Raw genomic sequence first — 15,941 nt, 5'->3', positions numbered from 1 at the left:
AGCTTTAATGGCAGCAGCTCACAAAGTAGAATTTTTGCTCACAAGACTCCACAGCTTAGAGGGAACATTGATCATGACTGAGTCTTCAGCTCTTAGGAAATGGTGCACACGCACATACTTAAACAACATCACAACCATGCTGTGTGGTATCTTAAATGCTATAACGGATTGTGGTACCAGCTTTTATGACCGAAAGCCCGTTTCATCAGTTGGCAAATGCACACATGCAGAAACAAGTGTGTGGGGTGGGTTCGATTGCAAAATGAGGTCCAGTGATTCAAGAAAGAGGTATCTTATATTGTTCTGCAAAGCCCTTGTGTGTTCAAACCATTTGCTGAACATCATAAACGTGGATGCAGATATACAGTTGCAGAACCAGTGTATGCATATAGATCTCCCTTCCTCCACTGGGATGTAATGCACACATCCCAGTGGAGGAAGGGAGATCTATATGCATACACTGGTTCTGCAACTGTACATTTGCATCCACGTTATGATGTTCAGCAAATGGGAATTTCAGAGTAGGGAATTTCTGGATGATGGAACTTTATCTGCTGCCTTTACAATCCAAAATCTTAATTGAGAACCAGTGACACTATTTTCTGTTCTTTCTTCCTTTGTGCCCAGTCTTTAATTTTGCAGATGATGTATTACAACCATCTGTACAGAGTCAGAGAGGAGCTTTAATTGGTCAACAAAGTGGAAAGATTTTGGCCAATGACCTTGATTCTTCACTCGCTAATCTAGTAGGAAGTAAGTTAACAATGTCTTCATTTTTTAAGAAGAAAAAAAATTATTATATAAAGTATTCCCACTTCTTAATTAAACCCTTTTGGTTTGTGATTTTTGTTACAGATCTTGGCTTTGGAGGAACACCATCCAAAAAGTAAGCTTTTTTTTTAAAGACCACTTCTAGATTTAGTTGTGTGTTCACAATTTCCTCAACTTGCATTTGTTAAGCTATAGTGAAAAAGGGATATTGTGATGTTTCATAGTTTCAGGCAGGCAGCCCTGTTGGTCTGCAGCAGAAGAGCTGGATTCAAGTCCAGTAGTGCCTTTTAAAGGTAAAGGTTTCCCTTGCTCGAAAGACAGTCGAATCCGACTCTAGGGGGCGGTGCTCATCTCTGTTTCCAAGCTGAAGAGCCAGCGCTGTCCGAAGACTTATCTGCGGTCATGTGGCCGGCATGACTAAACACCGAGGTGTACAGAACACTGTTAACGTCCCACCAAGGCAGTACCTATTTATCTACTTGTAGTTTCTTGCTCTCGAACTCGTAGGTTGGCAGGAGCTGGGGCCAGAGACGGGAGCTCACTCCGTCATGCGGCACTCGGGTCTCGAACTGCCGAGCTACCGGCCTTCTGATCTGCAGTTCAGCATCTTAACCTTTGAGCCACCACCTTAGAGACCAACAAATATTTGGGGGAATGAGCTTCGGCGAGTCAAAGCTCTCTATCTGACAAAGGGAGCTTTGACTCTTAGAAGCTTCTTCCCCGAAAATCTTGTTGGTTTCTAGGGTGTGACTAGGCCTGCCAAATCTCGCCAAATCGCAGCGGGGGATCTGCATGTCTTTGCAGAATCCTTGCCGCGGGGACGGCGAGACACGTTGCACCGCCATCGCCAGGACAGGACACTATGCGTCGCTCTGGCAACAGGGCTGTTTGGAGCCCTGTTGCCAGAGCGACGTGTAGCGTCAGATCCTGGTGATGGCGGGTGCAATGCGTCTCGCCGTCCCCGCGGCAAAGATTCTGTGAAGACCTACGACCCCCCGCCGTGACTTGGCAACCCTAGGTATGACTTGACTCAAATCTAGCTCTTTAGTGTTTCATGTTATTACGGAAAGATACAGGCCAGGATTCAAATTTAGAGTCCAGTGGCACCTTTAAGACCCAACAAGAGTTTATTCATGTTACGAGCTTTCATGTGCGTGCACACTTTTGCAAATACATTGGAATGGAAGGTAGCAGTTCAAACGTATAGACAGACAGAGGTAGAACAGCACATTAGCATGTGACAGGCTTCAAAGTAAAGGATTTAGCCACACCTCACCTTGTAGCTCGCTCGCTCGTGTAGTGTCTTCCCATATTTCAACCGTGGGACCACTTTCGTTTCCTCGCCTACACACCAACGGTTCTTCCCGCCTGCGGGAGAGTGCCTAGTTGGCCCATCGATGGGTGGGCCCCTTTTGAGTATACTGTATCCATACCTGTTGGCTTAGTATTAGTTATTCTTAACAGTGAATATGTTTATGCTACCATAGTTCTCACAATAAAGTAAAACCTTCTTGGAAGTGTGTGCTAAGTGATTGACTGTGGGTCCTGACATTAGGATGTGCCCACCTCCTTCCAGACGCTCCCTTGAGTTTCAAACGTGGGTTGGCTTCTGGCCTGTAGGAAGGCGATTGAGAGACTCCAGCTCAAGACCTTGAGCACAGAGAAGTGGCTTCGAGGTTCTTCAGACTTTGCCCGTACTTTCAGGAGCCCCGTTTCTATAAAACAGTAAAATGTGTTTTGTCTGTCAGCTTTACCTTTTCGATTACAGTGCAGGGTTGTGTTCCGGTGTTACAAAATTCTACACGGGGAGTACTTTTCATGGGAATATTTTAATTTTTGAATAGACTTTTCTAAGAGAGGTTCAGCTGCAGTTATTTTGAGTTCCTGTCCTTGCCACCGTGGCCGTGATCTTTCTTTCTTGCTCACTATCCATTCCCATAGATCTCAGACTTTTCCATTACAGCTGACCTTTGCAAAACGACGCAATTGACTTCTTGGTTAACAGAAACTGTTCTTCTGAGAGCAATTGAACTCTCACCGAAATTTTAAACTAGCCAAACTACCAAAAAATGTAACTCCTTTGGTTGCAGAAAAAGTATGAACAAGTCTGGAATAGCATTATATGGTTTTGAGCGTTCACAATGGAAGGCTTGGGAAATGTTCCCCGCACTGTCACTCTCCCATGACTTAAAGAAGAATCCATGTGTGTGTATTGAAGTGTTAAAAGATTCAAAAGTTACAAGCAGGGCTTTTTTTTTTGTAGAAAAAGCCCAGCAGGAACTCATTAGCATAATAGGCCACACCCAACAGCAGACACTCATTAGCATATTAGGCCGCACCCCCATGTTACCAGAAGTGTGGTCATCCAGGCACACACACACCCTTTGCTTCTTATTCTGTTTACCTTGTTTGTTGTCAAAACCCAGAGCTTTCTTTGGAGCAGGAACTCCTTTGCATGTTAGGCCACACACCCCTAATGTAGCCAATCCTAATGAGTTTCTGATGTTGGGTGTGGCCTGTTATGCTAATGAGTTCCTGCTGGGTGTGGCCAACTCAGGAGCCAGCCGGAACACCATTCCTGTGCGTTCCTGCCCAAAAATAGCCCTGGTTACAAGTATACTATGTTGCAGTTACTCAGTGAAGGACCTCTCCCAAGTGGAAGGTGTTAAAATATTTCATCGAATATTGAAATCTTTGTGTTACAAATAAACTGTGTCTGAAGTTGCATAAATCTCTTCTAAAACTTGATACAGCCTATTTTGAGGTATGCTTTGCAGACAGAAATGGTTCAGACCAAACTATGGAGCTGCTATAGCTTTGTGACTAAAAAAATGAGCTGCGATCTGAGAGGCTGCCGTCTCCGTCTCACTTCTGCCATGAATTTGCCAGACGTCCTTAAATGTGCTGCTCTCAGCCTCCCCACCTGCTATACGGGGATAATATGTCTGCCCTACCTTACTGAGCTGGTGCCAGAACTACTGAGATCCTGTAAATGAAGCACTTTGAGCACTGAATGCTATATGAATGCCGTGTGTTTTCATTATGTGTTTTTCTTTCCTGTCCCCCCATCACGGTCAGAATTAATGAGCAGTTTCTGATGTAGTCTAAACCACAGTGTGCTGTTCACCCAAACTTGCAATCTGTGGCGGCATGTGCACAAAGGGTCCTGATCATGTGGCTCCCAGCCAGTGTTTGGAGTAATGTGTAAACCAACCCGCTGCTGGATCATGTCGCCAAGAAGGCAAACCGAACGTCCCCCCTGGTTCAAGCAAACTTTAATCATGCCGGCAAAAGATTTCTTTTGAGCCAGGCTGGAATGGGGCGTTTTCCTTGCCTGGTGAAAGTCTTCCTGCACCACTTGGGAGTTTCTGCCTGCAAAGGGTTTTTAGAGGCAGTCACACTGCCAGCTTAAAAGCTGTGTAAGCGAGTAATTCTGTTACTTTGCATGCCTAATCAGGCATGTTAGCATTGCTGAAGTGTCCGAGAAACAAGGGGGGGGAGAGAACTGAGGGGGGTGTTAATATAAAGTAGATGGTGTATGCAGCATTCGCGTCAAACCGCAGGGGCACGGAACGTGAAGGGAGTTGAAGAAGCGAGTGGTGAATGTAATAGGGCTACGCTCAGCAGCAGCTTAGCTTTGGGGCTGCTCTGCCCCTTGTGACCACTCGGCTGTGCCATTCATCCTTAGATCTGACATGCAGTGGAATCAGCCTACAGAGAAGAAACTTACCGGCGGAACCCACTGGCAAGCGAAAACGAGCACCTCAACCACATGGACCCCGGTCCCTACTCCTCCCGCTCCGCAGATGGTAATTGTTTTTTCCTTGGGGGGGGGGGCTGTAATCTTTCGAGCCTGCTTGTAAATATTCCCCATGACGTAAGAACTCTGCTGGTCAGGATCCTAAACCGCAGAGGGGATCGAGGTTTTAAAACCCCATCTTGTGGGGAGAACAAGGTTCATTCAGGCACCAGCGTTTTATGCATCATGGGGACCGAGAGTACGTTTCAGACCAGGGGTCCCTAATCCCGCCGTGTATGAGAAGGGAGAAGGGAAGCGCGTGCATGAGCACAGCCACAAGCCATGTATGAGCACATGTATGAGCTGCTTGTCTGAATGAAAATGTATGAGAGATCAGACATAGTTAGGCTTCAAACTAATTTCTTTTGCTCTAGTAATTCTGTCCCTACTCCTTCTGCCAGGCCAAAATGAGGTGGGGTTGGGGGGATACTTATCCTAGATATGCAAGTTATTTTCTTATACGGCTGGCATCTATTTTGGATACTCTATACTGTAAGATGGGCCTTGTACAGTTTCTTGGGAGTTTGTTAGCTGAATTTGTAGCTGTCTTACACGTAACCTTCTTTTTGAAATAAAAACCATCAAAGGTACCTGCTCCAGTAACCTACCCAGTGAATACACCTCAAGTGCCTGTGTATGGAATGGTAAGACAATCTCTGTTTATAATCTGTGTATCACTCAACCTTAGCTGTGTTCTTAATTGTAGGGATTTAATGTTTGAATGTCATTCAGTAGCCTATTATTTTTATAGGCCACTTAGTTAGCAGTGGCCAAATAGTCCTGAAAGCTTTTCTTTGATGCATCCTTCATGTTGATCACATCCTGGTCTTGTCCATTGTCACCCTGCAGTGTGATGTGTGGGACTGGAGTCAGAGGGTTAACTGGTGGCCAGCAAGTCTAATTTGGCCCTGAAGGAGTTTTTAATCGAGTTTTACTCACTGGGCTTGGCTGGCTAGACCATATTCCGTAAGCACTGAAAGATATTTGCAGGCTTCTAGTTTGCAACGAGGCATCACATGACCAAAGTGCTGATAAGAACATAAGAGAAGCCAATGTTGGATCAGGCCAATGGCCCATCCAGTCCAACACTCTGTCACACAGTGGCCAAAATTACCAGGTGCCATCAGGAGGTCCAGCAGTGGGGCCAGGACACTAGAAGCCCTCCCACTGTTGCCCTCCCCTAAGCACCAAGAATACAGAGCATCACTGGCCCCAGACCGAGAGTTCCCATCTATACCTTGTGGCTAATAGCCACTGATGGATTTCTGCTCCATATGTTTATTCAATTCCCTCTTGAGGCCGTCCATGCTTGTAGCCGCCGCCACCTCCCGTGGCAGTGAATTCCATGTGTTAATCACTCTTTGGGTGAAGAAGTATTTCCTTTTATCCATTCTAACCCGACTGCTCAGCAATTTCATGGAGTGCCCACGAGTTCTCGTATCTAAATGGCTTGGCTGGGCTCCCATGCAGACCTGTTATGTCTTCTGAGGGTGGGTCTCAGAGGCCCTCTCCCAGGCATCCTCGTCTTCCACGGTTAGGCAGGTGGCAGGGTCTTCTGCTGTGGTGGCACCCCTTCCATGGAACCCCTGCCACAGAGAGATCTCACTGGCCCCCAGCTGGTTACCTTTTAGGCACCAGCTCGAGAAGCGTTTTAACCTTTTAATCGCTGCATTTTTGTTGCCGTTTTGTAGATATTTTCCTGCTGTGGTTTGGTGACTGTGCTACTGTTTTCTGCCTTGTTTCGGTCGATCGTTTTAACTGTCTTGTTCCTATCCTGAAAGCTTTGAGGAGAAAGGTGCAGAGTAGAAATGTTTTAAATTAATTAAACGATAAATAAGGGGTGGGGATGCTTTATGTGTTGCGGTCTTGTCCACAGTGAACGTTACAGGTGATACCCAAAGGAACCCAAAGCCTAGGCTGTGTCTGAGCTCATGTGCTCCAGAACTTGGCCCCTGGTTTGTGGTCCTCCTTATGGAGCCTGACGGCCTCTTGAGAAATGGGGGTTGACTTTTGTAGCAAACTGCTGTCCTGGTCCCTCGGCAGAAGGCTTCAGTGGCTCCCAGAACTGTCCACTGTTGCAGGAGGGATTCTGCGCTCAGCTTTACTGCTGGTTTGACTTTAGCAAGTCTTAACGCACTTTGGCAGTTCATTGGAGGAGGCGAAGACCTCTGCTGTGCGCGTGGCAACCACATGGCCTTTTTAGGCAGGGCTGTGGTGTTCAGGCCGGTACTAAATGGCTTTCTTATATCCCGCTAACATGCAGGTACCTACTCAGATTGGAGCTACTCCTATTATGGCACCCCAGCCCATGATTTATACCCAGACAGGTCTAAGGCCAACCAATCCCTTTGCACCTATCTCTGGAACACAGGTTAGTACCTCCGTAAAGTGAGCCTGAAATGTTTTCAGGATTCCTGCATCTCAGTATCTTACACGCGGCTGACTTTTCCTAACTTTTCAGGTGTTTGAAAGATTATCCCGCTCTTGTTAGTGTTTCCCGAGGCCCTCCGTTACTGTTTTTCTGTTTGCACGGGGTGTGCAGTCCCTGTAAGCCCCATAAGGTAAATGCGGGTCCCTCTCCTGAGGACCTTGCAGTCTAAATCTCCACAATGAAAGAAGCCACTAAGTGGGCAGGGGGAATGGAGAGGGAAGAGCAGTAGAACGAGAGGGGGAGGCATGTGTGGAATGGGGCAGGCAGAGGTATGAATGGGTGGAAGGAAATTACACATACTTAGACCTTGTTCTGGTTAGGAGCAGTGCTCCCTCTAAACTGTGGAGTCTTGCGAGCAAAGACTCTACTTTGTGAGCTACTGGCATTAAAGTCGTGAGCGAGCGATTTGGCTGCTGCATAAATCAATTTGCTCTGGAGCCACCCCTTCCCGAGCGAAGACAAAAACGTGTGTGCCGGAGGCTAAGAAACTGTGAGCTGGCTCACTCTAACTCAGCTTAGAGAGAACACTGGCTGGGAGTAAGAAAGCTAGCCAGAGATTTTGAGGAGAGATTGAAAAGGGGTGTGTGTGTGTGTAGGGTCTTCTGTGAAGGAATTCTAGACAAGAAGGATTAATGCGTGGAGAAGGAGACTTGTATGAATTAGAGGCGGGGGGGAAGGGGGGGCGGGGGGGGGGGGGAGTCAGCCCCGTGTAAAGCTGGGTGCCATCTGTATGTAGGTGGTAGAGAAGCTGTGGGCCTTGATAAAGGTCATCATCAGGGGCCATTGTGATATACTGTTTCGGCATTTGATAATTGCTTTCCCTTCGTAATCCGTCGTAAGAGTCAGTGTGGTGTAGCAGTCCCTGTTGGGCTGGGATCTGGGAAGGCCGGGTTCAACTCCCTGCTCTACCACGGAAGCTTGCTGGGTGACTTGGGCCAGTCACGCCCCCTCGGCCTGACCTACCGTGTAGGGTCGTGGTGAGGATAAAATGGAGGAGAGGAGAACAGCCTTAGCCGCTCTGGGCCCTCATGAGGGAGGAAGGTGGGGTTTAAATGAAGTACGTAAATAAAGGTAAATGGAGCTGCGGTGGCTCAAGTGGTTAAGACGCTGAACTGCAGGCTGTGGAAGGTCAGTAGTTCAGCAGTTCAAGACCCGAGTGTGCCGCATGACGGAGTGAGCTCCCGTCTCTGGTTCCAGCTCCTGCCAACCTAGCAGTTCGAAAGCAAGAAATTGCAAGTAGATAAATAGGGACCACTTCGGTGGGAAGGTAACAGCGTTCCGTGCGCCTTGGTGTGTAGTCATGCCGGCCACATGACCACGGAAATGTCTTCAGACAGCGCTGGCTCTTCGGCTTTGAAACGGAGATGAGCACCGCAACCCTAGAGTCGGACTCGACTGGCTTTCGAGCAAGGGAACCTTTACCTTTACCTTTACGTAAATAAATAGCCAGAGCCTTGAGGAGCTTCAGCAGAGAGGGGGAAGGCTGAGCTTCCTCCTGTGGATGCACCGAACAAGTAATTTGATGGGTCTGATGAGAACCAGCTGAGATCAGTTCCACGGAGACCTAAGGCCTAGAGGGGGAATTGAAACTGTGGTCGACTGCATAGAAGGCAGTGGAGAAGAAGAAGAAGAAGAAGAGATTGGATTTATACCCCGCCCTTCATTTGGAGTCTCAGAGCGGCTTACAAACTCCTTTCCCTTCCCCTCCCCACAACAGACACCCTGTGAGGTGGGTGGGGCTGAGAGAGCTCTGACACAAACTGCTCTTTTTCAAGGACAGCTGTGCCAGAGCTTGTGGCCGTGATCTTTCTTTCTTGCTCACTATCAATTCCCATAGATCTCAGACTTTTCCATTACGGCTGACCTTTGCAAAACGACGCGATTGACTTCTTGGTTAACAGAAACTGTTCTTCTGCGAGCAATTGAACTCTCACCCAAATTTTAAACTAGCCAAACTACCCAAAAATGTAACTCCTTTGGTTGCAGAAAAAGTATGAACAAGTCAGAAATAGCATTATATGGTTTTGAGCGTTAACAATGGAAGGCTTGGGAAATATTCCCCGCACTGTCTGTCACTCTCCCTTGACTTAAAGAAGAATCCATGTGTGTGTATTGAAGTGTTAAAAGATTCAAAAGTTACAAGCAGGGCCTATTATTTTTATAGGCCACTTAGTTAGCAGTGGCCAAATAGTCCTGAAAGCTTTTCTTTGATGCAGTGAATTCATGTTGATCACATCCTGGTCTTGTCCATTGTCACCCTGCAGTGTGATGTGTGGGACTGGAGTCAGAGGGTTAACTGGTGGCCAGCAAGTCTAATTTGGCCCTGAAGGAGTTTTTAATCGAGTTTTACTCACTGGGCTTGGCTGGCTAGACTATATTCCGTAAGCACTGAAAGATATTTGCAGGCTTCTAGTTTGCAACGAGGCATCACATGACCAAAGTGCTGATAAGAACATAAGAGAAGCCAATGTTGGATCAGGCCAATGACCCATCCAGTCCAACACTCTGTCACACAGTGGCCAAAATTACCAGCTTGTGACTGACCCAAGGTCACATCAGCAGGTGCAAGTGGAGGAGTGGGGAATCAAACCCCGTTCTCCCAGATTAGAGTCCGCACACTTAACCACTACACCAAACTGGCTCTCCTGAAGAGACTGAGGAAGGCAAAGGTAGATAACCTTTCAGATTCGGCAGTGAGGGGGATTGTCTAATTTTGGCAAACGTGGTTTTGGTGGCTTGTCGAAGCCAGGTTGCAGAGAGTCTAGAGGGGAGTTGGAAGAGAAAGGACTGAGGCAGTGGGAGGTAAATGGCACATTCCAAGAGTTGGGGGTGGGGTGGGGTGGGGTGGAAGGAAGGAAGAAGGAAGACAAGAGGGCAGGCAGAGAGGTAGGAGAGGTGAGACGGCCAGTTTGGGAACAGGGGAGCCGTTGTGGGGCGTGTGTTTGGAAGGACCCACGAGGAGAAGGCTAGGCCAATACAGGAAGCGAGGGGGACGACAGCAAATTGGACTGGAGGAGGACAGTGTTAGGTTGGGGCGCGGCAGGGCTAGCACAAGATCTCGAATCAGGGGCTGTGTGTGTAGGAAGCGCAGCCTGAGCTGCAGAGCAGCTGTTCAAAACCAGCAACGGAATACTGTTGTGAGGTCCTCGGATTTAGGCAAGGTATGGAAGATGAATTTTAAAAAACGTTAATAACGTCCTTGTAAGAGTAGCAGTTACTGGAGAGCCCAGTTTGGTGCAGTGGTTAGGAGTGCAGACTCTAATCTGGGAGAACCGGGTTTGGTTCCCCGCTTCTCCACTTGCAGCTGCTGGTGTGTCCTTGGGTCAGTTATAAGTTCTCTGCGAGCTGTTCTCTCAAGGGCAGTCCTCGAAGGAGCTCTCTCAGCCCCGCCTGCCTCACAGGGTGTCTGTTGTGGGGAGGGGAAGGGAAAGGAGACTGTAAGCTGCTCTGAGACTCCTTCGGGAAGTGAAGGGGTGGGGTATAAATCCAGTCTCTTCTCTTCATCTTCCTTCAGCCATGAGTCTGTAGGCTCCTGAGTGTAACTAGTTTGTTTCTTGCTAGTAGTTATTCTATCTTTCACTCAGTGGAAGTTTCTCATTTTGTTTTACAGTTGAGAACAACAACAACAACAAAATATTCTGTACAGTAAATAGACTTAGTTGCATCTAAGATGTACCTCACTGGAATCAACTCAGTGGGGAATTTTCAATGTGATCAGTGTTCAGGTGTTAAGATTGGATTGCTTGTAACTCACAATGTACCAAGAGGTTTGCATTCTGCACCCACGCCTCCATTAGTATGATTCACACCCGTCAGACAGGATGCCCTTTGAGCAAGCAGAGCCGTTCTTTGTAGCATTTCTTTGTTGTTTTAACTTACGCTTGGTCTCCTTGCATTGCAGATACAGTTTATGTAGAGCCGCCAAAGCAGCAAGACACTTTGTCAACCAAATATTGGTAGAAAGAAGACAGAACTTTAAACTGCAGTCTTCACCAGGGCACATACCTGCTCCCCATACAATATAAATTACTTGGAATTGCTGTGCTGTAGAGATTCTTCTTATAAACAGTCACTATGGTATGAAATCATGTTTGGTTCTGAACTGCGCAAGACTGTTTTCAGTGGAGAACTGAAGCATTGGGAAGCCGAAGGTCAGCAAAACGTTAAAAAAAAAAAGAAGTCTTGACTTTCCCTTATTGAAGAGGAGAAACTTACTTAGGATTCCCTTGCAGCCTTTTTTCATCCAGCAAGTAGATAACTCATAGTAAGCTTAAAGGAAGGTGTAACGCTTTCTATTTATTTGGTTTTTTCTCCCTGAACTCACTGATGAATCACTGATGTAATCATGACACCACTTAAATGAAGTTGAGCAATAAATCTTTCGGGTACTTTACGGTGGTACCTAATAACAATAACTACGCTTGCATTATCATAAATGCCAGTATCGTATGAAATCCGAACAGCTTCCCCCTGCCCCAGGTTAGGCAAGCTTCTTCTCATTCACAAATTTCGTACTGTGAGTTTTCAACGCTGTGAATCTACTTAACTAGATGTAGGCTGTTATGCAGGAAACGTAGTCCCCCGTGGTGGCAGCAGGGTCTTCTCGTGCCGCGCGACAGAGCTGCACTTTGGCAGCAGCGCAGAGTCTGACTCTGGTCTGAGGACAGTCGTACATTTCAGAGTAGCGAATGCGGCTCCGGCATGGATGGCATTTAGCTGCATTTCCTCACACTGAACCCCCCCCCCCCCCGTACAGATAGCAGAATCGTTCCTGACTCTAGCAAGAGATGCCTTCATGTCCCAGAAAAAGTCCACATGCAGCCAGCAGCAGCAAGTTTGGAAAGCTTGTTGCCCTTTATTTAAGATGTATGATATCAGCATTTTCTTTCTTAGTAGTTTCTCAGTTACAGTGCTGCACTTTAAGAACTGGAAAAAAAAACATATTCCTGAAATCTTCCACCCTTTGTGCATAGCCCAAGGCCTTTGCTGTGGAACAAAAGGAGAAAAGAAAGAAAGCCTGTTCACTATATGAAAGGAACCGAGCAAGGGTGTGCGTGCGCATGTAAATATTTATAAATCTTTAAACTGCTAAACGGCTGCAGAATCTCCCCTTCCCTTTTTTTGTAACACATACAAAATGCAAATATTATATTGCTTAAGAAATGTAGCTCAGTTTTTTTCTGTGTTTTTTTTTTAAAAAGCTCAAACTATTCTTCTTGAAGACGCACACAATCTTATAGCAGTGTAGGAGAGCACACAGTAAGTAATGCTGGTGGAGCTGGACGGTCCGTGATTCTCAACAGCCCCAAATTTAATACAAGGATTATGTTCTTTTAACTTACACTGTAATTTGACACATGCAGTTCAGGACACACTTAGAAGGGGAGATGGAAAGAAAAGGGAAAAGTATTGAGCTTGTAATGGAAGGGCAGTCCCAAGTCATACGAAGACCCGTCCCCCCTTCTCCCTTCATATCTCCGTAGTGATTTATTTTCTGATCTGGAAACCCACTGCAGTACCCATGACGGCAAGAAGGTTCCATTATCGATGCCAACGTGGCCGTCTTCCTGAAGCTGGACCCCCTTTTGTCATTAAAAACATCCTTTTTTGAAATGCAACACTTGTGTTTGATTTTCCAAACGTTTTCCAAGGTGCCGCCCGCGCACCTGGGGGAAGGGGCTTACAGAAGCAAAAAGTACCTTTGTGGATCGAGCTGTGTCAAATGCAAGAAAACAATTCTTTTCTAAGTGTCTTTTTGTGTTTGTTGATATTGTGCCAAGAATGTAAAAAAAAAAAAAAAGCTTGCTTCAAAAAGGATATACTTGTTTTGTCAAACTAAACATGATTTTTTTAAAAAAAGAACCAGTTTTTACATATGTGTTTGGAATTTGTAACCACTAACTTTGTATGGATTAAATGTTGCAAGTGGAAAAAAACCCATGTTTTAGACCAAAATCTTGGACATGTACTGGCAAAGACATAAACTGGATGCATGTATAGTAATTAAATGTGGAAAAGTGAATTTTAAAGGGCTTATGGCTTTAATGTATTCTTCAGGTTTGTCCAAAACCAATATTTATTGTAGCCCTAACAAGCTGGAGCAGCTGATTTACAGGCCTTGTTTTAGTGGGTATTCTAGTGAATTAATTCAACTAATCCTCATTTAGGATTGTATAATCTCACTTCCAATGAATTTTCAGTCTTTGATCCAGTTTAGCCCAGTACATGTGTTAAATAACATGTGTTTTATTATAACCAACTAGAAATGTTTGTTCTTGGAAATTGTGACCATGTGATGTGTGGGACTGTACAATAAGCAGCAGAGTTTGTTTTTTTTAACCCCCAGAGATTAGATTAGTTTCTGGTCATAGTGTTTAATTACACTTAATTTATTCGGTATGCTGGCTGCTGTCCTACAGCAGGGGATTGCATAGAAAAGCCACCTTAGAAAGAGGGTAGCTTTGACTCCAGATGAAATTTATTTATATACTTTATACAATCAGTTATGTAATTCTGTAAAATCAGACCCAGTGCATATTAATTAAATGCTTCAGATCGAAGTAATGTATACACACACACCCTCTTTTGATGTATTTTAATGTAAATATCCAGATACTTCATTATAATTTCTTGGTGACCTGTACTAACCATGCACAAATTTCTGGAGAATTTATAAATTTGCCTCTCTTTCAGATCTTCACGGTGTATGATGGTTTACACACTAAAGAGTGATCTCTTTCCGTAACACAGAAGTAACACTTGCTCCATGATCTCCTAATGAAAAGTGCTGAAGGTATAGGGTCGTTCCTTTAAATAGTCATAAAAGGTGTCCAGTAGACCCTACGAATAACCTAATTATTCTTATAATCAATTTATAATAGTGAAAGAATAGAAGAGTTTCGATACTCCATTCTAACCTTGTTAGGTTGAAATTTGGAGCTCATCTGTTCAGCAGTTAATCTCCTAACTAAGGAGTTAGATTGTTTAATAGATGGACGCTCTCTAGGCAATATTTGGTTTATTCGGTTTAACAAGACTATTTGGTCCGATATTATAGGTCAGTAGGTGCACCGACTGTAAATATTACCATTGAAACTCTGGAGCAAATACATTATCTAGTCTGGTATTCTCTACATGGTATTTAACAACCTTGCTCCTCCCTCAGATACAGAGAGTGGGGAAGGCCCCAGGTTTTACAGCCAGCTGTTGAATTGCAGAACCCATGCTGAGAACAACTATATAGGTGGGCACGATGGGGAATAGCATCCAAGTGGTGAGGACAGACAATATAGGATCAAGGTGTAGGGCAGCATCGAACAGTGGCTGGTGGTGCTCCCCCCAGTCAAAATGGGCCAGGAACTGTGTCAGCAGAGCAATTTGGCTATGAAGCACGGGCCTCTTGACTTCCTGTCGCGTCTGAGAATAGGAGCCAGCTTGTCTCCGTGGAGATGGACGTAGCACGCTGTTCCCGGATGCGGGAACCCAGCAGTTTTTATAGCTGACTAGCAGGTAGTCACTGTTAACTTCATTGGAAATGCGCTTGGGGAGTGGCTGTGGCTGGGATGACACATGTATTGTTCTTGCCTGAAATGACTTGAGTATGGTCACAACCGAGTGGCTGTGCTCCGTTGAACTTCCAGTTGGCTAAAGGTTGTTTACAGTGATGTTAGTAGACGTTATTGAACTGTTGGAAGATGTTAGATATATATATGTTTCTAAGATTTAAAAGAAGCCAATAAGATTTGCATTATACATACTAGAGAGCTCCTCCCTTTGTGTAATCTGGGCATTGATGTACTGGCAGATTAAATTATGTCCCTAAATAGATATAAAAAGAAAATGCCGCCCAGTTTATTCCTGCCTTCTTAAAGATACCAGTTTTAAGTAACTTCCTCCTTGTTGTACATATCGGAAGGGATAATGTTTTAGCACCATGGCTCGTTCATTAAGAGAGGGGTTTTGTAAATGACTCTTGGCCTGCAGATTTGTGCCTGCGGTCCTAAAACCTTTGCCGGTGAAGCCGCGTGGCTTGTGTTTTCACAGATGCTTTTTAGGGCTGTGTGAAGGCCCGTTCGGGAATTTTTAAGGTGACCCTTGTTCCTTCTCAAAAGTTATTTTGGCTGCTAAAATTAACAAAAAATTAAATCAAGCGTGATTTAGACATAACCTGATTTTAGGTTCGTTGTTTGCAGTAGGCCCAAAACTTAAATAGGCAGTTTCCTCTTTAGATGTATTGCAGATCGAATCCTTTTCTTTTTTGCCGTCAAGTCGCAGTCGACTTATGGTGACCCCAAGAGACCTCGGAAATGACTTGCTGTTGCCTGCCTCTGCGTCGCGACCCTGCACTTCCTTTGTGGCCTCCCGTCCAAATACCAACCAGGGCTGACCCTGCTCAGCTTCCGAGATCTGATGAGATCTGGCCAGCCTGGGCGATCCAGGTCAGGGCCAGATCCAATCCGAGGTTAACGCTATTTTTGTAATTTTCCATAATTGTACTGGTTGGACAGAGCTCTGATTTCCTATTGGTACAGAGAGATGATGTTTTACAAAGAAAGGGAGGAAAGCGAACATATGCATGCATATAAATAAGGACTTCTGTGTCAATACTGTGTTCTGCATTCCTCTTAGAAACTCTGTGTCGGGATTGGCTGAATCCCAACATTCTGTGGCAGTTCAGGGCTTTTAAAACCCAGCAGGATATTAAAGTTCCAGGAAGCCGGTCTTTGAGTGCTTCAAGAAGTAGAGATGATTGGATCTTAACTTGTACAGTTTCTTGCTGTCCGAGAGGGATGACAGTTTGATTATATGCACCCATGAATCCAAGGAAGACCTGGGGTTTTTCGAGTGCTGGGAAGCTAGGGCTGAACCTGCTCTTATTGAGGGGATGCTTTCTAAGGAGGGCAGCCTCCACGCTTGTTTAGATACACGCCTCTCCTGTTT

The 15,941-nt window shown here is 45.5% G+C and overlaps 1 protein-coding gene across 1 annotated transcript in view; it reads left to right on the top strand.

Moving 5' to 3' along the window:
• LOC107125708 (phosphatidylinositol-binding clathrin assembly protein-like) overlaps nt 1–13,750 on the top strand; it is a 69,751-nt gene extending 56,001 nt beyond the window's left edge. Inside the window, exons 14-19 of the mRNA XM_015429159.1 lie at nt 643–753; nt 856–886; nt 4,460–4,580; nt 5,158–5,214; nt 6,834–6,941; nt 10,903–13,750. Of these exons, the coding sequence (XP_015284645.1) occupies nt 643–753; nt 856–886; nt 4,460–4,580; nt 5,158–5,214; nt 6,834–6,941; nt 10,903–10,917 (443 nt within the window). The 3' untranslated portion in view covers nt 10,918–13,750. The remainder of the gene's footprint in view (nt 1–642; nt 754–855; nt 887–4,459; nt 4,581–5,157; nt 5,215–6,833; nt 6,942–10,902) is intronic.
• The last annotated feature ends 2,191 nt before the right edge of the window (nt 13,751–15,941 follow it).

This window comes from Gekko japonicus, unplaced genomic scaffold, assembly GCF_001447785.1.
Source record: "Gekko japonicus isolate JY-2015 unplaced genomic scaffold, Gekko_japonicus_V1.1 scaffold2684, whole genome shotgun sequence".
Classification (NCBI taxonomy): Eukaryota; Metazoa; Chordata; class Lepidosauria; order Squamata; family Gekkonidae; genus Gekko; species Gekko japonicus.
The sequence above is the reverse complement of the archived record's forward strand: the minus strand, read 5'-3'. Positions and strand labels throughout refer to the sequence as shown.